This window comes from Heloderma suspectum, chromosome 1 (assembly GCF_057233095.1).
Source record: "Heloderma suspectum isolate Gila_16-S chromosome 1, 16-S_ref, whole genome shotgun sequence".
In the NCBI taxonomy this organism is placed as follows: Eukaryota; Metazoa; Chordata; class Lepidosauria; order Squamata; family Helodermatidae; genus Heloderma; species Heloderma suspectum.
This window is the reverse complement of record NC_139458.1, coordinates 84,495,338-84,523,104: the sequence shown is the minus strand read 5'-3', so window position 1 is coordinate 84,523,104 and position 27,767 is coordinate 84,495,338. Positions and strand designations below refer to the sequence as shown.

General features: G+C 45.4%; 1 protein-coding gene across 2 annotated transcripts; it reads right to left on the bottom strand.

The window, feature by feature from the left end:
- SYT13 (synaptotagmin 13) lies at positions 1-27,742 on the bottom strand. 2 transcript variants are annotated; one of them, XM_084827784.1, is made up of 7 exons: positions 27,560-27,742; positions 18,942-19,164; positions 16,575-16,709; positions 15,821-15,832; positions 15,245-15,534; positions 2,472-2,601; positions 1-305 (listed from the first exon to the last, which is right to left on the bottom strand). In XM_084827784.1, exons 1-7 carry the CDS (start codon positions 27,740-27,742, stop codon positions 1-3), a joined length of 1,278 nt encoding a protein of 425 aa, XP_084683910.1. The 2 variants fall into 2 exon arrangements, with proteins under 2 accessions (XP_084683910.1, XP_084683902.1); XM_084827776.1 differs by lacking the exon at positions 15,821-15,832 and having other exon boundaries at positions 15,245-15,558.
- Between the last annotated feature and the right edge of the window lie 25 nt (positions 27,743-27,767).

Here is a 27,767-nt window from a genome sequence, read left to right as displayed (position 1 = left end):
CTACATGTGAAGTTGGTGCCACATAGCAATCTGCCTCCTGGGGTTCCTCAGCATCTCCTCCCAGTGGTTCCTCTCTGTGCCAGTGGCTTGCAGGCCGAGGCTGCACTGGCCCAGTAAGTGGTTCCGCCCATCACCATCCTGGCTCAGCATCTCCAGCTCCACACTGGAGGCACAGAGCAGATCATGGGGCACCTCAAACATGATCATCTCGTTCCAGACAGGGTTGATCTTGTGTTTTGCTCGCTTTGTCTGCTTCTTTTTCAGTTTCAGGGACTGGTGCTTCAGAGTCACTTTGACAGATATATCTGCAGGGACAGGGGTAAAATAAAATCCGATCATTCAGATGTCGGCATTCTCTGACATTTCCCCTTGGGCTCTTAAAATAGTAAAAGTTGCTGGTAAATGTCAGCAGTCACCGAGGGACAGACACCGAGGGCCACCACTGGTGTTGTAGACAACAGATGTTTTCATGTATCTGCCCCATCTATGCACTTAACACAAGATGGAGGTCTAAGGAGCACATGGGAAAGGAGTGCTGCACTAAACTTCTTCTGATGCTTTTCCTCTCCATAGTCCAGCCTTCCCTAACTTGGCTTCAGATATTTTGGGCTACAACTCCCATTGGCCCCAACCAGTATGGCCAGTGGCCAAGGATGATGGGGCTCTCGTCCCAAACATCTGTTGGGGGGGCACCCGGTTGGGGAAGACTGCCCTAGTCCATTACCCTTCTGATACAAGAGCTGGAAACAGAAAAGAAAAAAACCAGGCTGAAACAGTCAGTTGAGGTGAGGAAAGGCCTGGGATGGAGAAGTTTTAAAGCAGGGGTGTGCAACCTCTTTCTGCCTAAGGACCAAATCCCATTTTTGAGATGCTCTTGGGGGCCAGTGGTGGGTGAGGCCAAAGGCAAAAAGGGTGGGCCCCAAAATATAAAAATATCAGCATAGTGTAGCTTAAAGGTCTTACTGCCAGTAAAGAAACCTTAGGAAAGGCATTTCCACCTTTTAGAAATGCCCCTTCTGAACTGTACAAAAGTCAGGAATCAGTTGTTGGAGGAAAGGGGGTGGAGCCCGGGGAAGGCACATGGTCATATGGGGAACCCCAGATGGCCAAACTGAGACCCCTGGAGGGCTGAATGTTGCCTCCAGACCTGAGGTTCTGCCCCCCCCTGCTTTAAAGCAGGACACACCCAATGCTTCATGCAGGAATCGTGAACGATGGACCCATCCCATCTCGCTTGGCCCTGAGTTTCTGACATTGACCATGACATCCTTCTACAATATCTGCAATATATGCATTTATTCATGAGATTTACTGAAGTTGTGTCCACACCCACACACATCCCCCATCGTACACCATAGCCCACTTGAGATTCCTGCTTTGAAAAGTTTGTCATCCAGCATCTGATTCACTCTGCTTTGATCCTCATGCTTACAAATCCCGATGTTGGCCGAAGCTCAGCAGCCAAGCAGCTTTAACGAGAGGCATAAGATGAATCATTTCTAGCATCCAGATAGAACAGGGATGGGCAATCTTTTTTGCCCCTAAGGGATGCAGGCAGCAATGGATGGTGTGGCGGGGGCCGCATGCCACTGGTGGCCAAAGGCAGAGAGGGTGGGTCCTGGGCTGGCAGTGGGCGTGGCCAGGGCTGTCATCCCCCTCACCTCCTATTCACATGCACAAACACAACTCTGCTTCCCCCCTCACTGCCCCTCTCACATACACACTGTTTCCGCACACCCAGACACACACTCCACCCACAGTTACATGCAGTGATGGGGAGGTTTAAACCTCCGCTCCCCTCCCTGCTGCCCAGCTGATTGGTGCTGGGAAAAGCTAAGGAGGGCACCACCAATCAGTGCCAGCTACCTCCAGTCCATCACTACATCAGGACTTCATCTACATCCGTAGAAGCACTACTGGGAAGTAAAGCAATATTCTTCCTTTATTGACTGATTTATTTAAAGTATTTTTATCCCACTCAGCCAAAAACGGCTCCCAAAGTCCCTTACATTCAATCTGCAAAAAAGACAATCTTTGCCCGGAGGCTTACAATCTAAAAAGACACAACACACAAGGAAAAAGGGATGAGGTGGGAAAAAGAAAAAGAATTAAGTCGACTGCCAGCAGGGCTAGTGGAATGGCTTTACTTCCCCCCTCATCTGCCAGAGGGGACAGTCCAACTAGGCCATGCCCTGGTGTTCCCTTTGCCTGCGCCTGTCTCCTATGCTTCTTCTTCCTTCTCACACTGCAGTTGATTATTATTATTTTTTATAATCATCATCATCATCATCTCAGACACAGTGGCTTGCCTAAGGTTGCCTGATGAGTTCTTGACTGAAGGGACATTCTGTTTCACAGCATACACACATCCTTATACTATCTAATTAAATATAGACTACACATGGCATAAAAGAAAATCAAAATGTTCTGTTTGGTTGCATCCCATCAACATACCCCTCTTTCTCACTCACCCTTCCCAAGGAGCTCTTTCAGCTGTTTGGAATGGAGATTCTTGGCTTTTATGAGCACCACAAGCAGGCGGTTTGCTGCAGGCAGATAGCTGATCGAAAGGAGAACTTCTCCGTAACCTGCATCTGGGTCCTGTAATTTAATGAGGCAAATAAGAAAGAAATGTATGGTGCGTTTTCTACTTTTGACCATGCAAAGGAGACACCGAACAGTTCTAGGGGGTGGGGCGGAAATAGCATTTCTAGAGTGTCAGTGGGGCAGTGGAAGCATCTTGGAGAGCTCCTTTAGAGTTCTGACTGGTTCTGACTGAAACCCAGAGCAGATTCACTGCCTTACTGACATTGGAGCCACCAGCCTCCATTGCTGTTGTCATGGCACCATTTTATTTTATTCTTAATGAACCATACTCTTCCAGTGAAATATCACCCTCTGCGCTATTGCTAGCTGATCACTGTGTTATGTGAGCGGTTAGAATTACGGTAGTAGCATTAGCATAAAAGGATCACTCATCTCCTCGCTGTGATGATAGCAACTAAAAGTAGCATCTGCATGGCAACCATAACATGCGGCTACCTAGCGCTGAGAACAAAAAGAGAGAGGAGGAAGTCTTTGGGGCAAGTAAGCCAAGCACAGGGGCATGTTCATGTTGCCAAAGCTTAAACTGATTCACACGATCAAGCAGTTAGTAGCTTCTAAGGGTGTACATTCATTTAGTTATGAATGGGGACCATTCAATTCAACTTTCATTCAGTACAAAACAAATGGTGCGACTAAAGAATGGATACTTTCCTTATCCCCATTCATACCCATTTTTCACTCATTCAGGCTGACAGCTGCCATTTAATTTCCCAGAATCCCCAGATATTCCATTGTTCTTTGGTATTCTCTGGGGGAAATGGCAACTACCAGTGAGGTCCACCACATTTTCCCTCAGAACGACCGGACATGGTGCACCATCTGAGGCATTAGAGAAAAATAAACGTGGCAGCTTCCAGGAGGTGGCTGGCAAAACTCTGCTGCTATCACCATCATTGTCACAGGTGGCAGAAAAACACACACACACAGTAAAAGGAAAGAAATGGAAGTGAATGTAATTGTAACAGATTAATAACAAACTGAATTAAGTCTTGAATAACAAAAATGAATGGAATAACAAAAAGAAAAAATCTTGGCCACACCTTTTGGCTTACCCCTTTGATTAGGAAATTCAGTCTAAATTGAATCATTTGCCCATGTTAGTAAGGAAGAAACAGGATGCCTCAGGAGTTGGCATGAGATTAGACTGAACTGGCCTACTTATATACTTATAACAATACATGATCACTTACAGTAAATGTTTTTTTAAAAAAACTTGAATCTCTAGTTGTGCCCTTGCTTTAGGTTCCTACCTAGAAATTTCTACGTAGGCAATTTCTTCAGCTTCTTGGAACTGTAGCAGACCTTCTGAATAATCACATAGTGCTATTGATTATTTTTAAATCTCTCTTGCCCTTTAGTAATTGACCTTGTGGACTTCTGACCTGTTTTGCATATTCATAGAATCATAGAATAGTGGGGTTGGAAGGGGCCTACAAGGCCACTGAGTCCAACTCCCTGATCAATGCAGGAATCCAAATCAAAGCATCCCTGACAGATGGCTGTCCAGCCTCGTCTTGAATACCTCCAGTGTGGGAGAGCCCACTACCTCCCTAGGTCATTGGTTCCATTGTCGTATTGCTCTATTAGTCAGGAAGATTTTCCTGATGTTCAGCCGGAATCTGGCTTCCTGTAACTTGAGCCCATTATTCCACATCCTGCACTCTGGGATGATCGAGAAGAGATTCTCTCCCTCTCCCTCTCCCTCTCATTTTGTCTGACTCTCTACCACTGTGTGAACAGAACACCGGACAAAATGGACCTTGGTCTGATCCAGCACGGCTCCTCTTAATGTACACTATGTTCTTAATGTAGAGTCCATATGGATCCCCAAAGGTAGAGGAATCGCAAAAGAAACAGCAAAATAAAATAAAATGAGGGAATACAGTTATTTACTTCAGTAATTCAATATACTAATAGTGAACTCATTCTCCAAAATGGCACGATGCATGCAGAAGAGGGAGGTATCAGCAGGGTTGGGGGAACCCCAAGGTTTGCATAAATATGAAAAAACTTTGGGGGGGAAAACCCCTCTAAGGAACCCCCCACCCCCAAACATCCCACCCCCAAACATCCCAATGAGAATAAAGGATGATCAGGGGCCACAGAAGACCTGGTGTCTTCTCCTAGAGAAAGAATGGAATTCGGAAGGCGAGGAGGAATGGAATGGAGCATCATGGAAAAGGCCATGGCTGGCAGGTTTGGACTCCAAACAGCAGTACTCCACACTGCAACATTTTGTTACAGGTCCCATTCTTAGTGCTTGTTTATTTTATTTAGAATATTTCTATACTGTCCTCATCAAAATTGATTCCATGGTGGTTGTGTTCCTGACTACATCAGAATGATCTCTGAAATGTTCAACAAGTGAACTTTTCTTTGAAAATACCAATCATCTCAGAGGACACAGGGACAGGACCCCTCCCTGTAATTCCCACATAGGAATAAGATGGATTCTCATTTTTTTTTTTTTTACCTTAAGGGCAGAAGTAGATATACTGACCTGATTCACTCGATCACTGCAGCCCACTGTGGCTCACTAGCCATGGTGGGTTCCAGTGCCCGCAGGTGCCAGTTTGACTATCCAAGTCCCTGCTGCAATGGCTTCTCCTTACGTGAAAACCCAGCAAGGGTGGGTTGTTGCAGTGGTTGACACAGAACCCATCGATTGTGTTAGGGTTATGGGCGGCTTGTCCACCACCCCAATAACCCACCCTTGTCAGGTTCACACATAACAAGAAGCTACAGCGCACCGCCACCATGCCCTGAATATTTAAAATGGCAGTGGCTGCCTCAGTGAGAAGCCCCACAGGGAAATTCACCCATGTTGGCTTCTTGTTAGGTGCAAACTTGGCCTATGGAAGGCACAAGGCTGCTGCAGATATGGCTTCCCCATATCTAGCTGTCCTCTCTGCCCACTATCATAGAGTGAAAGTGACCATGTGAAACATCCCCCTGCCCTCTCCATGTTATTGGCTGCTGCTTGTGGGGGCATGGAAACTCACTGCATGACAACGTCCTATCACATGTTGAGTTTGGGTCATGAAACCAGCAGCAGGGATGCTGTTTTCAGCAGCAGGCCCATGTCTTCTGTTATGTCTAGTTCCACTGTAGATTGTCATTGTTTTGGGGGTGGGGTGGCGGTACAATGAAGACTAGAATGAACATTTGTATCCAGTGAATGAACTTCAAGGGCAAGTTGAATTATCTGACTTCTCCTTCAAACTGCCCCCATGTGTAAAAATGAATCTTTTGAACAGAGGATGTTTTATCCAAGGTTGCGACTTGCTGTCCACATTCAGAAAGCTATAAATATTTCAGAACAGTTTTTTTGTTTCACTTGGCTGGATGGTACAGATGCGGACAGTCATGTTTCATCCTCTGAGAGAGTAGATGCGTTCTCTTCAAAATCGTGGCTGCCAACCTGATCCGCCTGGAATAACTCCTACTTCACACATTTTTTTAAAAGCCTAGCCGGGATACTCAAAATGAACGTTCAGTGTTGAGGCTTTTCACATCTTCAGCAAGAGTTCTGAACGCTGTTGACACATCCATCTTCCCCAAACCTGTATAGCTTGCATAAGAAATATTGCCTCTCGGCAGTTGCCTAGAGAGCCTCACTTTGCAAGGGGAAGCTCTTTTGTTATAGCAGGAGATGGAAGAGGCTTCTCTTCAATGATTTATTGCACATGAGGCTATTTTTTGTTTTTATGCTGAGTAAAGTAAGAGCCAGACTACGAGAGCCAAAGGTTTGAAAGATGCCCTGAGCTGACCTCTTCTTCTTCTTCTTCTTCTTCTTCTTCTTCTTCTTCTTCTTCTTTGTCAGAATGGGAAGGAGAAGAGAGAATCAAATATTAACAATGCAATCCTGTGCATGAATAATCAGAAGTAAGTTCCCTCAGTGAGTTCAGTAGGACTTGCTCTCAAGTGAACATGCTGAACAGGGGCCTAGCGGTCAGTGTCAAAGTGCAGGTGTCCAGCATGACAGTCCCCAGAGCCATGTCCCCAGAATGCAGGCAGCCATGTTGATCCATAGCAGTTTTCATCTCCACCAACAGCAGGTCTTTTGTAATTGCCCATTTAAGGCCAAGCCTCCCCCAAAGACTTTGCGTGACAACAGGAGCAACACTTTTTTGCTGGGAAAATTCATTCCCCACCCAGCTACTGTAAGAATTGCAGCTAATCTCAGAAGGAACAGGAAAATCTGAGAAGGGGAAGGGGCTGGCAGATGACAGCAGTGTCCCTGCTAAGAAAAAAGTGCCACCCTGGCTCCGTTACACCACCGCTGCGGAAGGACCAGTAGAATGATATGGAGAGACAAAGTCGGTGGGAAAGACCATTGCTCAAAGCACCCCACCCGCCATTAAGTTCTCCTGCGTACTCTTCTGTATGTGCTCTTCTGCAACTCCCATTCATTCTGATAGAGCTTGAGCAGGGAAATCTTCTGGTGGATTGTGTACCATGGGGCAGGGTGGCCACTTAACACATCTTCAAAAGAGAGGACAACAGAGCGTAACGACCTGACTAAAATTGGCATGTGCTCATTGATATGTAGAGATGCACGTTTAGAAACAATGACTCTGATTTTAAAAGAATGCATCTCACCATCAGTGCCAGCTCCAGGTTTCTGAGGGCCCTTGGGCAAGACGCCCTCAGTGGGCCCCCGCCCTCAGGGAGTCCCCCTTCCCATCAGCATTGTCACCAGCCGCTACTGCTCCTCATCCTGTATCTCATCAGTGCTACCACCTGCTTGCTTGACAGGCAGAGTGCCAGGGAGCAAGTAGGCTGTGGCACTGCCTGTTCCTCCTCCTCCTTCTCACTGGAGGAGGAACCATTTTCTGGGCCAGAGAAAAAGACAAGGGAACAAGCAGTTTGCAATGATGAAGAGGAGGAGCAAGTCCAGGGGGCTCAGGGGGCCCCTGCTGGGGTGTGAGTCTTCGGCAGGGGCCCAACCATGCCTACCTTTGATGTCGGCCCTGCTCATCACAGTGGGGGAGACTGTGACCAGCTGACCTGTGTGCCTGCCTGCTCGCTCTGCTGTGCCAGAACTGACTCTGGGCGGGCAACTTCCAAGCCCCTGCTCCCCATTCTTATGGCTATTCATCGTTCAACCAGACTTGGACTGGGCAGCCCTTCAAAGAGAGGATGGTCCTCTGTAGAGCAGGGTCAGATCGATCCACCTCCCATTCTACTGCCTCAAAGGCATCCAGAAGCTGCTTGCTGAGGCAGTTGCTTCTGGTGGAGCTGCCTCTGAGCGATGTCAGTGAGACTAACAAGACTCCAGCCATGGCCATCTGTGAGCCACGTTCGTGACAAGTGAGAAGAGCATTTGGAGGGGATGGCACAATACTACCCTTTTATTGATTTATTTATATACTTATTTTTTTAATTTATTAAATTTATTAATCGCCCATCTGGCTGGTCACCCAGCCACTCTGGGCGATGTACAGCATATAATAAAACAGTTTAAAACAATAAAATTCTACAATAAAAACGTTTTCTAAAATACCCTAACCCACCCCAAATGCCTGCCTGAACAACCATGTTTTTAATGCATGGCGGAAGCTCATTAAAGAGGGGGCATGGCAGAGTTCCCTAGGGAGGGAGTTCCACAGAGTGGGGGCCACCACAGAAAAGGCCCTCTCCCTCGTCCCCACCAGTCTAGCTGTCCTGGCTGATGGGACAGAGAGAAGGCCATCCGAGGCTGATCTTGTTAAGCGGCCTGTCTGGTGTTGCTGGAGGCGCTCCTTAAGATAGGCTGGACCAGAACCATATAGGGTTGTAAAGGTCAAAACCAACACCTTGAATTTGGCCCGGAAAACAACTGGTAACCAGTGCAACTCCTTCAGTACTGGAGTGATGTGATCTCGCCGGCGGCTGCCTTTAATCAGGTGAGCCACCGTGTTCTGTACCAGCTGCAGGAATATAATCCAGCAGGAAGAAATACAGGAGGAACCTCATGCTTTTGCCATGCCTGCATTTTTTAACGATGCAGTGGGTATTGCTCTGAACCAGCCCAGCTCTACTCAATGGCTTTACTGGGTCAGCTATGAGCTCACCTCGAGACTCCTACAGGAGAATGACGAAGAAGGCAGATCCGGCATTTTTTCAGTCACGCTGCTTCAAGGACGTATAAGGCTTTAAACAAAGCCTAACAAGCCAGTTCTTAAAACCGTGCTGACAAAAACAGTGCCTCTCTCTCTCTCTCTCTCTCACAGTCACTCTCTCTCTCCTGCCCCTCCCTCTCCCTCTCTGATCATCTCCCTCTTGCTCTCTCCTACCCCAGCTCTTGATTAATGATTCAAGAGGACGTCTGTTGAAGCTTGCTGTGTAATGGCTGCCTCTCCAAGGTCCCCAATGACGCAAGCCTAGCTTTCTTTGCATATCTTCTGCAGCAAGAAACGGGGGCACACAATTCAGAGTCGGTTAACCTGCTCCTTTCAGGTTTGAAGAAGAATGTCTGCCTTGCCGCCATGGCGTGGGCGGCCAAGAGCACGAGAAACATGGCAGTCGGCGTTGAGATATAATTGGATACTATCTCCTGTACTAACGATGAACAGGCAGTTTCTTGGCATTCTTGGTGTTAGATGTTCCTGGAGGCCATCTGCTAAATTGACCGGGGGACATCTGCTTTAGGGGTGCTATGAGCAACCTGCTAGATCTCTCTCTCATGTTGGGGAGCAACTGATCCAGGATGACTAGGCAAGTGGCAGCACCTCATTGGGGCCATTCCCAACACTCTTTTGCCAGGCTGGAAAAAGCAGCCTGGAGCTACTATAGATCCATGCCATGCTGCTGCTCCAAGCTTTTTTATTTATTTTATTCATTACATTTATATATATATTGTGTGTGTGTATATGTATGTATGTATGTATGTGTGTGTGTGTATCTATATCTATATCTATATCTATATCTATATCTATATCTATATATCTATATATATCTCCACTCAGTCATGAAGCTCACTGGATAACCTTGGGCCACTCACTGTCTCTCAGTCTCTAACCTACTTCACAGGGGACAACATGGGAGGAGATCCATGTATGCCACCTATGGCCTATTTATTTTTATTTTTTTCACTATTCATTACCTTTCTTTCCCGCCTTTCCTCCAGCAAACTTAAGGAAGCATACATGGTTCTCCCACTGCCCATTTTAGCTTCACAACAACTCTGTGAGGTAGTTTAAATGGAGAAAGAATGATTGGCCCATGGTTACCATGGGGTAGGGGCTCAGTGGCAGAGCCCCTGCTTTGTATGCAGAAGGTCCCAGATTCAATCCCTGAAATCTCCAGGTAGGACAGGAAAAAACCATCTGAAGCCCTGGAGAGCCTCTGCCAGTCAGAGTCAACAATACTGGGTTAGATAGACCAATAGTCTGAGTCATATAAGGCAGTTTCCCATGTTCCTACCCAGTGAGCTCATGGATAAGAAGGGATTTGAACCTGGGTCTCCTCAGTCCTAGTCTGACACTGTAACCACTCTAAGGTGGCTCTCCCGTCTTGTGGGCAGGAGAGGCAGCATACAGCCATGGCTGTGTGCTGTTTCCCGGGACTGTGAAGAGAACCCTGACACTTATCCTGGCTGTCTCCCCAAGCCTTCATTCTCTGCTGGGGATAAGCATGGTGGAAGGAAAAAAAAGAAAGGAGCATGGACAAGTATGAAGGGGCAGAATGCTCTTCCTTTTTTTTATTTGGCTTGGCTTTTTTTCTTTTTTTTAATATTATGGGGTTTAAATCCGGGGAGGGGGGGCTGCTCAGTTTCAGCCAAAAGGTCAAAAAGTTTAGTTAGCATATAGGAGTCAGGATGTCTGCTCAGGAAGCTAAAGATCTGCAGAAGGCTTAAGTCAAAAGTTTTAAATGCCAGGATGTCTTCAGAGGAAGAAGAGGAGGAGGAGGAAGAGGAGAAGCTTTTCAGGAGGCTCACATGAAGGTCAGAGGAAGAGCTTAGGAAAAGGAATTTAGAATAAAGGTGAACATGAATCCTGCTTGGTTGGAGTTGCAGAAGGAAAATAACTAATTTTAAGATAAAAAGCGTAAGGCAGAAACAACAGGCAGAAACAGAGATACACCAAGAAAGAGCCAGAAAGAGTCAGAGCTGCTGGAACTGGCTGAGCAAGTACTGTCTGGACCTTTGACAGTATGATATTGGTTGGATAAGGAACCTTGATAAAATAGGCACACAGTCTAGTTAGGTTAGCTGGATGTGTTTATCCCTGGTTCTTTTATTAACCTATTGCTCATATTCATTCATTCATTCATTCATTTATTCATTTATTCATTCATTCAATATATTTCTATATTGCCCCATAGCCGAAGCTCCCTGGGTGGTTCACAGAATTAAAAACTATTAAAATACATTATATAAAATATAAAAACTATTCACATAATGACATAAACAAATAACACACACAACAATATATATCTAAAACAATTTAAAACAATCAGCCAGAGTCAATCAGAAGACTCATTATACGCTGCCAAATGCCTGAAAGATGAGGGCAGTTTTAACCTGGCACCAAAAGATGACAATGTTGGTGCCAGGCAGGCCTCATCAGGGAGATTGTTCCATAAATGGGGAGCCATCACTGAAAAGGCCCTCTCCCTTGTTGCCACCCTCCGAGCCTCCCTCAGAGGAAGCTCCCAGAGAAGGGCCTTAGAAGCAGAGCATAGTGTACGGGTCAGTTCATGCCAGGAAAGGTGTTCTGTCAGGTACTGTGGTCCCGAGCTGTGTAGGGCTTTATAGGTCAAAACCACCACTTTGAATTGGGCTCAGAAGCAAATAAGCAGCCAATGCAAGCAGTCCAGAATCGGTCTTATATGTTCAGACCTTCTGGTCCCTGTTATCAGTCTGGATGCTGCATTTTGCACAAGCTGCAGCTTCTGAACCATCTTCAAAGGCAGCCCCATGTAGAGCACATTGCAATAATTTAACTTGGGGTTACCAGAGCATAGACAACTGAAGCCAGGCTATCCCTGTCCTGGGAGAGGGGCATAACTGGGCCACCAACCAAAGTTGGTAGTGCCACTGAGGCCACCTGAGTCTCAAATGACAAAGATCCAAGAGGACCCCCAAGAACCTGCTCCTGCAGGGGGAGTGCAACTCCATCCACAACAGGTTGGGGACCCTCCATCTGGTCAGAAGAACCACCCACCAACAGCATCTCAGTCTTGTCTGGATTAAGTTTCAGTTTATTAGCTCTCATCCAGTTAGGGATGTATGAAAGTGACTTACCTTTCGCGGATTATGTTGATGGGGGGGGGAGGCGTTCCGTCCCTCCCCCCGGAATCCTGGATGGGGGGGAGGCGATCCGTTCCTCCCCCCCGAAATCCTCGATGGCTGGCTGTGCTCCACGGCAGCTCCGCGGAGCAGCCGGCCAGGCCCAGCCCAGCCCAGCCCAGAGCCGTCTGCAGCCGGATTTCTAGCCGCGGAGGGCTCTGTGAAAAAGAAAAAAAACCCCGCGTATGCAAATGGCGGCGGCTACGGCTGCCGCCATTTGCATTCCTTCTTTTTGGCCATCTGAATCTGCGTAAATATTTACGTAGACTATGACGGCGAAAATAAAGGGGAACGCAAATGGCGTAGCGGGCGCTATTTGCATCCCTTTTTGATTCTCCATTTTAGCCTACATAAATCTTTACGTAGGCTAAAACGGCGAATCAAAAAGGGACGCAAATAGCGCCCGCTACGCTATTTGCGTTCCCCTTTATTTTCACCATCATAGTCTACGTAAATGTTTACATAGATTCAGACGGCCAAAAAGAAGGAACGCAAATGGTGGCGGCTGTAGCCGCCGCTATTTGCATACGCGGGTTTGTTTGTTTGTTTTTTTAAACCCACCCAGCCATGATAGTAAATCTTTACGTAGCCTATCACGTCGTTTTTTGTTTTTTTTTTAACCCAGCCATGATAGGCTACGTAAATCTTTACGTAGCCTATCACGTCTTTTTTTTTTTTTTTTAACAAGACTGGAAATGGCGGGGGCGGCATCCGGTTGGAAGACCAGCCGCCGCTGCAGCCGCCGCCGCCCGGAAAATCCGCCCCAGGTAAGTCTCGTCCTGGGGGGGATCCGCAGGGGAGCAGGGGGGGCAGGCCGTTCCGCCATGGAGTTCGGGGGGCCAAATGCACTGGCATTTGGCCTCACCGAGATCCGTGGCAGAATTCTCTGACATCCCTACATCCAGGCCATTGTCACAGCCAGGCACCAATTTAGCACATCCACAGCCTCACCTGAAGAAGATGAAAAGGAGAAATAGAGCTGTGTGTCATCAGTGTACTGATGACAGCGCACTCCATAATTCCAGATGACCATGCTCAATGGTATCGTGTAGATGCTGAATAACATGGAGGTCAAGACTGACCCATGTGGAACCCCATACTGGAGAATCCATAGGGCCGAGCAATATCCCCCAAGTACCACCTTCTGGAGCCAACCATCCAAATAGGAGCGAAACTACTGCAATGCAATGCCTCCCACTCCCAACTCAGACAATCACCCCAGAAGTATACCATGGTCAGTGGTTTTCAAAGCCACTGAGAGATCAAGGAGAATCAATAAGGTCACACTCCCGACATAGGTCATCATACAGCGCGACCAAGGCTGTTTCCATGCCAAAACCCAGCCTGAACTGCGACTGAAATGGTTCTAGATAGTCAGTCTCATCCAAGAGTTTTAGAGTTGGTTGGCAACTACCCACTCAAAAACCTTGCTCAGAAAAGGAACATTTGCCACTGGCCTAAAATTATTAAGATTTTCCGGGTCCAGGGAGGGTTTCTTTAGGAGTAGTCTCACCACCACCTCTTTGAGGCGGCCTGGGACCACTCCCTCTCACAAGAAGGCATTTATCACCTCCCTGTCCAGCCAGTTGTTCCTTCCCTGCCAGTTTTTATAAGCCAAGAGGGGCAAGGATCCAATATGGAAGTGGTTGTATGAACCAGTCCAAGCACCTTGTCAACATCCTCGAGCTGTACCAACTAAAACTCATCCAAGAAAACTGGACAAGGCTGTGCTCTGGACACCTCACATCTGCTGTAAGACTGGAGTCTAAGTCCTGCCAGATGCAAGAGATTTTATCCTGGAAGTGCCTAGCAAAGGAATTACAGTGGGCCTCAGATGGGTCTACAGTCTCCTTAGGGCCAGCATGTAATAGACCATGAAGAACCCTGAAAAGCTCCACTGGGCGGCATATGGATGATTGAATGGAGGCAGTGAAATGTTGTTTCTTTGCCACCCTCACTGCCCCTGAGTATACCTTACCATAGGCACACACCAGGGTTTGACTGCACCCACTAGGAGTTCTTCTCCATCTGTACTCAAGCCGTCTCCTATTTTGTTTAATCGCTCTCAGCTCTGGGGTATACCATGGAGCAGTACAAGCTCTATGGGTTTGATATGTGTGTGTGCGCATGCCTGCATGCGTGCACAGTGTGTATAGAGATGGGGGAACGTATCCATTCAGGGGTTTTTTTTAATCGTTTTTAAATTTTTCCTCAGTAAACTTTTAAACATTGATATTTGAATCCTTGTGGTAGCTTTTCTTTTGTCCTCATGTCCAATAGCCAACTCTCACATTACTTAAAGGAGGTACCTGAGAGCCAGAGAGTTTTAAGGCTAGTTTGGTGGAGGCAGCCAGAGGAAGGAAAAACGATTTCCACCTGATGGCAGCAGAAAAGGTGGCAGGAAGGAAAGGGATGACTTTAAAAAAGGGATTGGACAAATTCATGGAGGATAAGGCAATCCATGGCTACTAATCCAGATGGCTATATGCTACATCCAGTATCAGAGGCAGTATGCCCCTGTATGCCAGTTGTTGGGGAACATGGGTGGGAGGGTGCTGTTGCACTCATGTCCTACTTGTGAGCTTCCCATTGGGGCATCTGGTTGGCCACTGTGTGATTAGGATGCTGGACTAGATGGACCCTTGGTCTGATCCAGCATGGCTCATCTTATGTTCTTAAGGGAAAAAAGGACTAGGGGCACACTAGTTCACCTGCTTTCTCTTTCACTCACAGAATAGGGTGTTGCTGGTGTGTGACAACAAGCAAGCAGACTGCAATATGGAAAATGGCCAGAGTAGCCCAGCAGGCAAAGGAAGTGGGTTTATAAGAACTGCCAAGCTGATCTCTTTAATTCTTATTGTCACTCTTTCTAAGATGACAGTCAGATTTTGTGAGCCACCCAGAGAACTTTGGATATTGAGGAGTATATAATGCAATAAATAAAGCCCTTTACACATTAAAAGCCCTTTACACATCTTTCACATAAGTGGAGCTGGCAATGGCTAATAAGCTTGTAATAATTAATTACAGTAACCCAATGTTTGAGCTCTATCGAGCATCCACTTTACAACCGTAAACACTCAACCATCTTTTCATAGCCTAATGGAAATATCTATTGGTAACGATGTCCTGTCAAAGGATCCAAGAACAAACTTCCAATTGTGCCTGTGGAGTAAAACAGGCTCAGGACTCAAAAGTCCTCAAACGGTGTCCCTGTTTTGGTTCAGTGTCATCTATACACAGCATACTTCACCCCACCCAGAGAGTATAGCTTGTGTCAGTGACATCTCACTGTATTGGTAGGGTACGGTAGGGTAGGGTAGGGTAGGGTAGGGTAGGGTAGGGTAGGGTAGGGTAGGATACCTTGTCAAGGGTTTTCATCTTCTCACACTGCACTGTTCCATACGGCTCCCCAACACGGGCCAGATTTGGCTTAATTTCCCCAACAATGCTGTGCCTAGAGAACTTGTCACAGTTCCTCAAGGTGAGCGTCAGCATCCCCTCTGGTAGCTCCTCCTCCTTGACTGGAAGCAGCAGAGCTTCCTCCCAGACAATATGGGGCTGCTGCTTCTTCAAAACAGTCTGGGCTTCGGTAGTGCCAGACTTGCTCACCAAACTGCCTAGAATGTAGCAATCACAGCTGTTGTTTTGGTCTCCGGTTGTGGTTCCATACATAACTGTAGAACCAGGAAAGAAAGAAAGAAAGAAAGAAAGAAAGAAAGAAAGAAAGAAAGAAAGGAAGGAATAAAGGTTGTTTTTAAATCAATCTATTTTGTTTCTATATCACCCAATAGCCAAAACTGTCTGCATAGTTCACAAAAATCCAATACCAAAGTACTTTCAAGGAAACATGGCAATTTTCTAAGTCAACGTTTTGTTTTAAATGGGAAAAAATAAACTTCTCTTTATTCAAGCATCATGGGCAGTTTTAGAAAATGCTTGCAGTAATTGCTGGCAATTTGTGGTATTCACGTCCCTGACCTTGTATGGTGGTTTGGAATGTCACTGCCAGGGCGAAAGCGATGGACAGAGTATAGTCCAGTGAACTGTGTTAGACGTGAACCTTGAAATCCTGAGTTCAGAATTAAAATCCCAGATGAGCTTTGAACCGGCCGGCCCAGTTCAGGTCTAACAATCCCAGTCCAGTTAACCATGGTTTATTGGACCAGGAATGAGTTGTGTTCCTGTGCATTTTCTCCAGTTTCCTAGGTTGTCTGGTCTGAACTAGGAAATTGTGGTTTAAGGGCTTCCTGGTTTGATATCCTGGTTTGTAGGTAGCCCTTAAATCAGACTTTCCCAGTTCAGACATCATAGGCAACTATGGTTTAAGAAACTATAAAACCTTTGCGAAAGCTAGGTTTGCTAGGAGAAAGGGGAAAGGGGGGAGGATGCATGGGCACACAACTCATTCTGGTCCAGTAAACCATGGTTTATTTGATGAGGATCATTACATCTCAGCTTCTGCTTGCCATCTATAAGAAGAGCACTTTAATTATATGCCTTGGAGGCATTTTGTGTATAAAATAAGATGGTAATACTAAATTCATTATATATCTGATTACTACTCCTATCTGTGAGAAGATAGATTTACACTTGACAGAGAATTATTGTTGTTGTTGTTCATAGTATTTGGCGGCTTTCATGTGAAAAGTTACTAAGGCTGATAACATGCAGAGATACAGACTTTCCTTACCTTCAAGAAAAGCAACACACAATGCATCTTTCTGTCGGTTGTAGCCAAGAGAATAGCGAAGTTCTGGGACCTGGTTGCAGCCGGCAGCAATCTCAGGACTCAGACGCTCAGTGACACACACATCCTTCATTCCACCTGAATCTCATACAAATGTGTCAATAAGGGAGTGCCTCTCATACCAGCCAAATGCATCATTTAGCTATACTGTTTAATTTTTCAACATTGATACCATTACATAAAACTGCCTTGGTGTCCCATCTTTAATACAGACACTATTGTTTTGGTCTGCCCATATCATTGGTTCAGTATTTCTGTTATTAGTACCATGATCTCTGCTTTGGATCTATCCAAGACTTTATTTTATTTGCAGCATTTTATATCACCCATTAATAGTAAGTTCTCTGGGATGTCCCCAGAACAAAATTTGAAAACCATGTAATAAAAAATGCAAAATAAAATTAAGAACTTTTAGGCTGTGTAGAAGTCTTAGGTTTGCAATTCAACTTTTAAAAATGCTATTTCTAAAAAGAGAGAGAGACATTTCTAATGGAGTACTTAGCCAGTTTACCAAAATTTTGACAATCCATCAACCTGGTTTAGGACCACTTGTAATTTTTCCCAATCCTTGCTGAGCCAATGGTAATTCTTTTTGGTGGTACCCAGTTAACTCCAACATGGCAGCTTCCATCAATAGAACAGGGAGGTGGCAGGTCCCCCTCCGTCTGCATCCCCTCTGCACCCTCAAAATCTGTTCCAGATACTTGTGGAAGCTCCAAAGCAGATTGGAGGGCAAAGAGAAAGATGAAAGGAAGCAAAAGTCCCATTGCGCAGATGGAAGCAATACTGAATTTCGCCCTTTGCTCTCAGTTCTTCCTCCACCGATTTCACATCCACTTTTCAAGACTGAATTTTGAGGCAAACTCCTCCACTACAATTTCTCTTCTCATCATTAGTTGTGTAGTATCAGCCAGTCACATTCATACTTCTTATGCTCCCAGAAAATGATTTCATGCCCTACATTTTATATGGATTTGTATTTATTGGGTTGGATCCAATGCTAGCTGTCCACCAGTGGAATGGAAACCACTGGCAGAATGGATTTCCCTTCCCCCATGCAGCCCCCCCATGCAGCCCCTCATTGGGGACCCTCTTGAGCAGATTTGGGGTACACATGGGGGTTGCAGGATGGAAGAGAGCAAAAGGAAGCATCGTTGTGTGAGCGGAGGTTTGCTTATGCAATAGATTTAATCCATTAAAAAAATGGTTGAGTAACAAATATTCAGAGATTTACTACACCATATTGAGTCATCAACATTTGTTTTACATGTAAGGCTCTGGTCCTATTGTTTTCTCTACACTTATATCTAAATCTGATCTTCTCCCAGTCCTTTCTGAAACATGTATTATTCTCTGTATTGTTTCATCACTGAGATTCCATTAGCTGGAGCAATGGCACTGTCAAGGCCAGTGCCAAGAATAGTCATGGCTGGGCACCTGCTAAGGGCCCACACCCTAGGAGGGGCCAAAAGACTAGAGACCCCTGGACTTGCTCCTCCTCTCCACTATTGCAGCTCTCAGTCTGGCTCAGACAACAGTGGTGGTGAGAAGGAGGAGCAGTAAATGCCACTGCCTACGTGTTCACTGGCTCTGCTGGGCAGGCAAGCAAGTGGTAGCAATGGCGGAAAAAAGGATGAGGAGCAATAGCAGCTGGTGACAATGCTGGAGAGAAGGTAGACTCACTGAGGGAGGGGGCCCACTGAGGGTTCCTTGCCCATGGGCCTTCAGAAACCTGGAGTGGGCACAGGGTTCTGTGCCCCCCCAGAAGCTGGAAAAAAACTTAGTGCAAAATAACTGTTCAGCTTAGAAATAAATGTTTCTGTAAACCATAGAAAACCATAGACAGCTGGCTGGCCACTGCGTGAACCAAATGCTGGACTAGATGGACCCTTGGTCTGATCCAGCAGGGGTCTTATTATGATCTTATGTGTATAAGCTTCACTAACCGTGCTGGAAAATCCCCCAGAAGACTGAATGAACGGTATTGTCTCAAGAATAAATTGTGCTGTTAAGAGGATGGCTGGGGGGAGAAGGGATCAATAGGGGGGCTGAACAATCAGGATGAAATGTTGCCAGATATGAATTACATCGATAATTTGCTTGAAGTTACAATAATCCAGATTTACTATTGATTTAAGGTTTGATGCCTCACACTTTTGCACTGCTGTACTACACATATATTGTGCTAAGCCCAATAAGTTGCCATTTGATCATTTCACTGGGATCCTTAGCCACAAAGAAGAAACTCAGTGTGGTCACAAATTTGAACTGGAAGCAAAGCAACCATATGTGATTTGTCAAGGTGCTCACCATTTTGAGGGAGAAGAAATAACTCTTCATTGACTTGTATGTTCATCCTTTTCTCATCCAGAGATCCAGGTTTCCCTTTTCTTGGCTCTTTCGTTGACTTCAAGGTGTAGTCGGCATAGTTAACAATTTCCGAGGAGGTCACTACAGGCTTTGGGCCATAGATATGGGGAAACTTTAGGATTGTCCTGGGCTGTACAGGTTCTGCTGTCTTCTCAACATTGAACTGAAAATTAAGATCCCCATACACTATTCTTATCATATTAAATTAGAATTAATCACAGCAAAGGGTATATTTCCTCATCAGTGAATATGGGCTGATACATCACTCACACAATCCACCATATTTCAGAAATCAATGCAGTTTGTTTTTAATTTACCCACTCCTATTGTTAATTAGTCCTCCCATACTCCCAATTCTTGCTGGGGGTTTCTTCTAAGATCCTTTCCTCCCCTTTTTCGCCCTTCTTTCTAGGTCAAAGTACACATTACGTTAATTACATAGTGTGTAGCTAGACCCATTTCTTGCTTTTTTATGTGAGAGTAAGTGTGCGTGGCCCCAATTTGGATCAGAACCAGTGCACACTGGCAGAGGAGTATTAAACCTTCCCCCCATACCTGTTTGATTCCCAAAATTCTGCCTACCCTCACATGGGGATTAAAAAAATAAGTCAGTTGGAGTCAATGGAGGCTTCCCACCCACCTTTTAAAAAATCCCCATGTGTGGGGAAGGGGGCAGAATTTCAAGAATCAAATGGGGGGAAGGTTTAAAGGTCCCATCCCAGTGCATGCTAATCCCAATCCAAATTGGGGCCATGCACACTTATTCTCAAATAAAAAATAATAGGCTCAGTTACACAATATGCAATGAAAGTAAAGTGTAGTTTGACTATGGGCTTCTCCACACAAGTGATTTATTGCATGCTCATGCATGGCCACTCACGGAAGTTTGCTGGTCCTTTACACAACATTGTCAACTTTCAGGACATCTCCCACACCTTCCCGCGGTAATCTTGCTTTTAAAAAGATCAGAAATAATTCACTATTTAAAATTATTGCGGGATATCACAGGATATCCCTAGTGTATAAAGTTGGCATTGTGCTATCATACAGCCACAAGATGGTGCTGCTTCATTGAACCTTATGGAGCATTGCTGAGCGGGGAGGTTTTCAGTTACAAATGATGTGGTCACCACTGTTCACCATCTAAAGGAGTCTGTAGTGAACATGGAAAGACTCCAGAAGAAGAAAGCCTGGTAGGGGTGTGGGGGTTTTCCTTAATGTAGAGATGCCCTCTCTGTTACACGGCTTAGAAGCCATGTGGAGAGATATCCCAATTGCCTTTATGTCCTGTACTGCATCTGCCAGACCAGGCTAGGGAGGGCTCTCATACAGAATGGACAGAAAGAAGGGTGTATTTCCATTGGGCAGTCCACCTGATACCCTAAGAACCCATGGCTAAAGCTGATCACCCCAAACCATCCCAGTTTTGAGCAGGAACTTCTACGAACTCTAATCAATTTGTTCCCATGTTTACAAAACATTCGTTGTGACAAGACCAAACAGGAACTGAGCTCTTTCACTACAGTTATGCTACGCAGGGGAAAACCGAGCCCACAAACTGCTACGGCCTTGCTGTTCTCTTTCAAGCTTAAACTGAGAGAATGACAACATCTTCTGAACTGTAATAAATGTTTTTCATTAGTTTCTTTCTGTCCTGTTAATAATACATGGAGACAGTGCCCCAGAGGAAACATTCACTGGAGACAGGTCATTTGAGGGCCGCTCTGCATGTCTACTGGGAACTTCTTCACTCCTAAGGCACTGCCTAGAGCAGTGGAGGCTGGTGACTCCAATGTCAGCGGGGCGGCCAACCTGCTCTGGGTTTCAGTCAGAATCAGCCAGAACTCTAAAGGAGTTAGACAAGATGTGAAGCACCTTCTGACTGACTGAGTTCTGACTGGTTCTGACTGAAACCCAGAGCAGATTCACACACAACCTGACATCAGAGCCAACAGCCTCCCCTGTCATACAGTCATGCCAGATGAATAACATAATGTTGTGTTTTATTACCACGCTGCTTCTTGCAAGACTCACAAACTGAGAGCATCCCAGAATGAAAGCAAACAATAATAGACTATTGATTCCACCTTCCCAAGAGACCTGACACAGGATTGTATGAGGACAGTCCATCTGCTAGTATGCTGTGGACTCGGGGGTGGGGGTGTCTGTTACTCTAGCAATCAATCCTATGAGTCATTGAATTGAGGCAACAGATCAGCTATTCATATGTAATAGTCCTAGCCCCAGTACACAAGTATTTAGGTGGTGTGTGTATGCCATTACACTGACTGTGATTATATATATATATATATATATATATAGAGAGAGAGAGAGAGAGAGAGAGAGAGAGAGAGCATGTTCAGCAATCACAGATACCCACAGGCAATAAAATGTTCCATGCCATAATAAATATGAGCAGATGTGCTTCTCATGTGAAGGGGTCATGAAGGGCCATAACCTAGTAGCAGAGCACATCCTTGGCATGCACGTGGTCCCAGGTTCAATTCCCTGCATCTCTAATTAAAATGGGTCAAGTAGTAGCAGGTAATGAGGAAGAACTCTGCCTGAGAACCTAGAGCAGGGGTGCACAACCTTTTTAGCAGCAAGAGCTGCATCCAGTGTTGGCTGGGGGGCTGATCAGCTGGACTGCAGAGGAAAGTGGGTAGGATTCTGCTGGCTTTGGGGGCTGTATAGAGAACAGTCAAGGGCTACAAGTTATGCACCCCTGCCCTAGAGAGTCAGTGCCAGTCAGAGTAGACCAGGAGTGGGCAACTTGTGGCCCTCCAGATGATTTGGCCAACGGCGCCCAGTAGCCAATGGTGAGGGAAGGTGGGAGATGTAGGCCAAAACATCTAGAGGGCCACAAATTGCCCACCCCTGGAGTAGACAAGACTGGGCTAGATGGACAAATAATGTGACTTGGCACAAGGCAGATTCAGATTTATTTATTTTTAACCTTTGGGGCCACATTTGGTTAGCTTTAGAGTGGACCAAATATAATTTTTTAAAAGGGCCTTCCTACTTGCTTAAGATTTGGAGGGAGGGGAACTGCTATAAAAGGACAAAATCTTATCACTGTTGTGCATCATTGTCTTTACACAAATATAATCACCAGTGCCCAAATGGATGTTTTTGGCCATAGAGAAGTCAATGTGTTTCTGGATGGTTGCATCATAGCAGATTTGTATCATACATGTAACTGTGAGATCATTTTGAACTGAAGAACTCTATATAAATATGAGCTGTTCCTATAGCCATCATTTCTTGCCAAAAGCCAGACACTCCACCAGGCAATACCTCATGACATGACAAGTGACAGCCCCAAAGGAGTCATAGGTAAGCACAGCGGGGCCCAATCCGTTCCTTCTCTCATTGCATCTGCTTCTGTTTGTTGTGAATACTACCAGCTCTGCTTCTCAGACTGTGGCAGCTGATGATTTAAACAAGAGCCCCACCTCCGTTGTAAATGGAAATGCAACCATCATTTCTTAAATGAAATGATTTGTACAAAAAGCACAGAAATACGGAGAAACCTGTTAAGCACCAAGGCTTTAATAACCCTTTTGCTTTCTTCTCTGGCATTGGTAAAAAAAAGAAAGAAAATTGCAGTGGACTGGTTGCTAGGCTGAACAAACATCAGCTGTCTTAGGGTAGAAGATTCCCATTGTAAGTCATGCCCATTTCAAAATAAAAATACAAATGCAAAATGCATTTGTGTTAGGTAGACAGATTTTTTAAAAAATCTAAACAAACTGCATTTATTATTTCAGATTCCTTTAGGAATCCATGACATTTCTTGTAGTACTCATAAACAACATTACCATTATGCATGAAAACATAGTCTAGCTTCCCCGTTCCCACCCCTTTGACAGTATCATAATTTCACGATATTGACAAGTTTCAGTACATGTGTTCCAAATGTCGTTCCTTTTCCACTGATGGACAACAACTATAATGGAGTATTTGTGCTAAGCAACTGATATAAATGGATCTGGATAAAATACACTTCCCACACAAACAAACCCATTTAAGGCTCAGATTTGGAACACATACGCATGTCTTCTAAAACAGACATTTGGAAAGGAAGGTTTGTTCCTGGCAAGAGAAGCCTTTTTAGTTTTGAAAGCAGAAGCAAATTTCAGAATTAGACAGGCAAGTTATCTAAGGATATTTCCCACCTTCTATGGTGCTTTAATCATGCAATTGCAGTGCTGATTCACACATGCATTTCCCTTTGTTGTTGATTGTAACATCAGGTATTGACTTGCATGTGTGAAACAGCCACCACCGATCTAACCTCAGAGATAGAGATTTGATGCTACCCAACGTCAACACAAACGCAAGGAGTAAAATCAAGAGTATATATGGTGGCGGCAGGGATGTATACTCTCCAAATGTTGTTGGCCTCCAACTCCCATCAGCCCCAGCCAACATAGCCAATGGTGGGGAAGATGGGAGTTGCACATTCCCTACCCCTGATATATGGGATCTGTGAAACTAGCAAAACTAGTGTCATATATAAAGTGATCAATGCTGTATTTAGATTTGGCTATGCACACCTTTGGGGAGCAAGCCCTACCGAAGTCAGTGGACTTGCTTCTGAGTAAACATGCAAAGAACGGGCATTATTCACTTCAAGCTCAACACAGGGGTTAGGGGTTAGTCAGAAGAAGTGGTGCTCCTGATGTTTGCCTGATTCCATTTAGAAGTGAGAACGGGTCATCATGGGCCTTTCAGGAATGCCCTGCAGCGCAGTGATGGTGGTGCAAGCAGTGGAGGCTGGGGGCTCCAGTGTCAGTGGGGCAGTGCATCTGCTCCGGTTCCAGTGAGAACTCTTTAGGGTTCTGACTGAAACCCGAAGTGGATTCACCACTCCACTGACATCGGAGGCCCCAGCCTCCACTGGCTGCAAGGCTGCATGAAATAATTGAAATTAGAACCGTAAAGCACTTTGCACATGAAAAATGCTGAATTGCAATCGTCGCACTCTGGCAGAAAGTTAAACTGCTTAAAGCGTGTGAAATTATAGGCGGAACAACTCATGCAAGCAGACAGCGGTCCACTGAACTAGTCCTGTCTCCTCCAAGTGGCAGCAGCTTCTGAGGACTCAGTGAGAGCTGTCCTTCCCAGCCCTGCCACTGGAAATCGCCTCTTAACTGGATTTCAACTAGGCTAATCTTATACAATGGTATGATTGGTATGTGGCCTCTCTGCACCCTAACCTTGCTCTACATTCAGAGGATACCTGGTGAAAAAAGGCATTGGGAAGAACGGAAGGTGCTATCAGATGCTGGTGGACAGCAACACAGTTAACAGTTTTGCCAACAGACTAACAGAGGCAATATATCATTTTAACCACCACACCTCACATGTGGCAAAAAAAAAGTTCATAGCCAACTGAGGGTGAGTTCAAGCATTCCATTATTCAGACATAAATGTCACTTTGGCTCTTATAAGGAAAGAAAAGTTCCCAATACAGATTCAAGCCAGAATAGCTAAATATATGAGTTATTGTTGTTATTATTATCATAATCGTTATTGATTTCTAAAGCAGGTCTGACCAAGGCAGATCTTGCCACAGCGATGTATGCATTGGTTGCTTCCTAATTCGTTTACTGCAGCATGCAGTTCATGGGACTGCCATTTAAAAGTGTTTGAAGACTCCAACTGGTGCATAATGCTGCAGCCAGATGTCTCTCTGGTGTGCGTTTTTTTAGATCAGTCTTTCCAGTATGTTTCCAGGTCCAAGTCTAGGTGCTTACTATAAAGCCCTAAACCAGGGGTACCCAACACGGTGTCCGTGAGCACACATTTTTTAAAAAAATTAAAAATATATTTTTGTATGTTTTCCATTTTTTTATATACTTACATGGATTTGTATGAAATGCATACAATGTTTTAGTAGTTATACATGGGTTTCAACAAAAGTGGACCAAATATCCAAATAAGTATCCATTTGAAGGTGGGGGTCTATATGCCACCCGTTCAAATATTGAAAGCATTGTACAGTCTTCAATCCATTGCATTATAAGAGGTGAATGTTTATCCTTCCAATGTTGTAATATCAGTCTTTTAGCTGTAAAAGGGGTGCAGAGAATCCATTTACACAGACCATTTGTTAATTTCCACAAATCAGGCAAATAATTTAGAACAGTGTGTACATCAATGAGTATTAAAGACTGTTCCAGTACAAAATTTATCTGTGTAATAACCTCCTCCCCAAAAGAAGCAATTACTAGACATTGCCAAACATATGTTTAAAGAAGCATTTGCTGTACTGCACTGCCAGCAATTAGCCAAATTATTAAAGAGATATTGCAGTGTCCAATAGACACAAAACAAAAGTTTTTGCTGAATGAGATGCAGCCTAAGATCCACAGACACAACAGGTAAAGGCCAAAGCGGCACTCCACTGCTTAGACATTTTGTGGTGGTGCCCACAGCATGGTGTCAAATTCTCAAATGTGCCCACGGGTCCAAAAGAGTTGGGGACTCCTGCCCTAAACTGCTTATGGCTCTGAAAGACTACCTCCTCCCATATGAACCTACCCATAGGTTGAGATTATCTTTGGAGGCCCTGTTGTATGTCCTACCACCAAATGAGGTTTGGCTGGTGGGAAAATGAGACAAGGCCTTTTCTGTGGCAGCACCCTGGTTATGGAGTTCCTTTCTGAAGGAGAGAAGACTAGCCCCCTACCTGATGGTGTTTATGCAAGCAGTGAAAACATTCTTATTCTACTTGTCTTTGAATGGTTTTTAATATATGACTGAAAGTTGTTGTCATTTTTAAAGCAGACAGATCAGAAACTGTCTTCACAACAAGATCAAAGTGAATAAATAATCCAAACTACAAAAGGGGAAAAATGTTTACATGGACTACATTTACGGGGAAAAGGAAAAAGGCTTCATCACATTTCTAAGCAATATTGCAACTAGGATAGATTTATGGAAGGCAATGAATGGTGACCCATTAATGATATAATTATTCCATTTTTGTCTGTTTTCTTGTGCTCTGTATAGCTAGACAGCTTAACCACTACAGCATAATCCCATAATTTTATAATGAATTCTTCAGCATTATGTATATTTGATATCTTCCAGGATCATGTGTGAAGAATGACTGGAGGTTTTAACTCTGCTCCTGTATGGTTTTTAAGGTCTTAGTTTTCATTTTTGTTGTCTGATGTTTTATTTTATTTTGTTCTGTTTTGTAATTCACTTTGGGAGGCCAAAAAGCAGTATAAAAATGCTTTTCTAAACAAACAAATAAATACAACAACCTGTATAATAGGCCATGAAGACCCATTTTCTGGATCAGCATTTGAGGCCAAGGGAGGGTCATTTGCCTGGACCCATTCAGCAAGTTGATGGCCAGGATGGAATTTGAGCCTGGTCCTTCAATTCCCAGCTCCCAGCCTCTGCCTGATGGGCCTTCCCCATTCCTGGTCACAGCTGATATGGTAATCTTGCTTCCACTATTATCCAGGGGTGCGCAACCTTTTCGGCTCTGAGGGCCGTGTGTGATGCTGGCTTGGGAGCACACACAGATGTACATGCACACAAATGCCAGCGATCCTGATACAGATTGATCTTTCCTTGCTCCTAGCAATGACAGAGAAAGAGCAATCTGTATCAGGATCTCTGGAAGAGGGAGTGAAGAGTACAGTTTATGTGGAAATTGGTGTGTGTGTGTGGGGGGGTGGAATTTGGCAGTGGTGGAACAGCCAGGGGATCCTGGCAGGGAGCTCATGCAGCCCCCAAGCCTTAGGTTGTGCACCTCTTGTATGGTCAAACCCTGAGATGACTCAAGAAGGTCTGGCAATAGCTAAACTTGTATTACGGACACTCAAGAAAAGTTCACATTACAGTGCAGCAGTAGATTTTCTGTAGCTGTCGTTACATTTGTCTTCATGAGATTTCTATTGCAAGCCAGGTGTGGATGCCTTATCTTAAAATTTCACCAAATGTGTACGGTCGGCATGAGATATAGATAGGCAGGCAGGCAGGCAGGCAGGCAGATAGATACACATACAGAGAGAGAGAGAGAGAGAGAGAGAGAGAGAAACACACACATATCCATAATATGCTGGATAGGGACATCGAAGGCTTTCCCCTGTGTAGCGCAAGCATATGCACATTGATGCATGCAGGGACAGATCACTGAGCCTCATAAAACATTCAGACCCGGTCAGTTATTCTGACCCCGTCTCTGCCGGGCGCCCGGGCTTCGGCTGCATGCAAATGGATCTGGCCCACCCGGCCAGACTGTCCGTGGGGTGGCTGCATCTCTGTCATCCCCGCCTTCCTCTCCGGGAAGACAAAAGCCGGCTGTCGCTTTGCGATCCCACAGGCCACCCGAGCCCCCTCCTCACACCCCCTTCGGCCCTCCTCCCTGCCCAGGGCGTCACGCTGCACCCTGAAATCCCGCAAACATCGAGGGGCGCGATAAAGCACATCCGATCACATCAGGATGCGATGAGACCCTGATGTGATCCTGACCTGCTGGAGCTGCTGCATCTCCGGGAGGAGAGCAGAGCGGAAACAGCGGGCTCTTTTACCTGCTGGACTGCCTGCAGCACGCTGGGCTGGGCGCTCTCGGCGTCCCGCTCTTGTCCCTTGCCTGAGGACGCCTTCCCCGCTCGCTTGCATTGGCACAAGCGGGCGAGACCGCATAAGGCGAGGAGGCTGGTAGCGGCCCCCAAGGCAGCCCCCAGAGCAATCACTGGGGCAGACCAAACCATTGTCTCCGTCCGGGAAGCCACAACT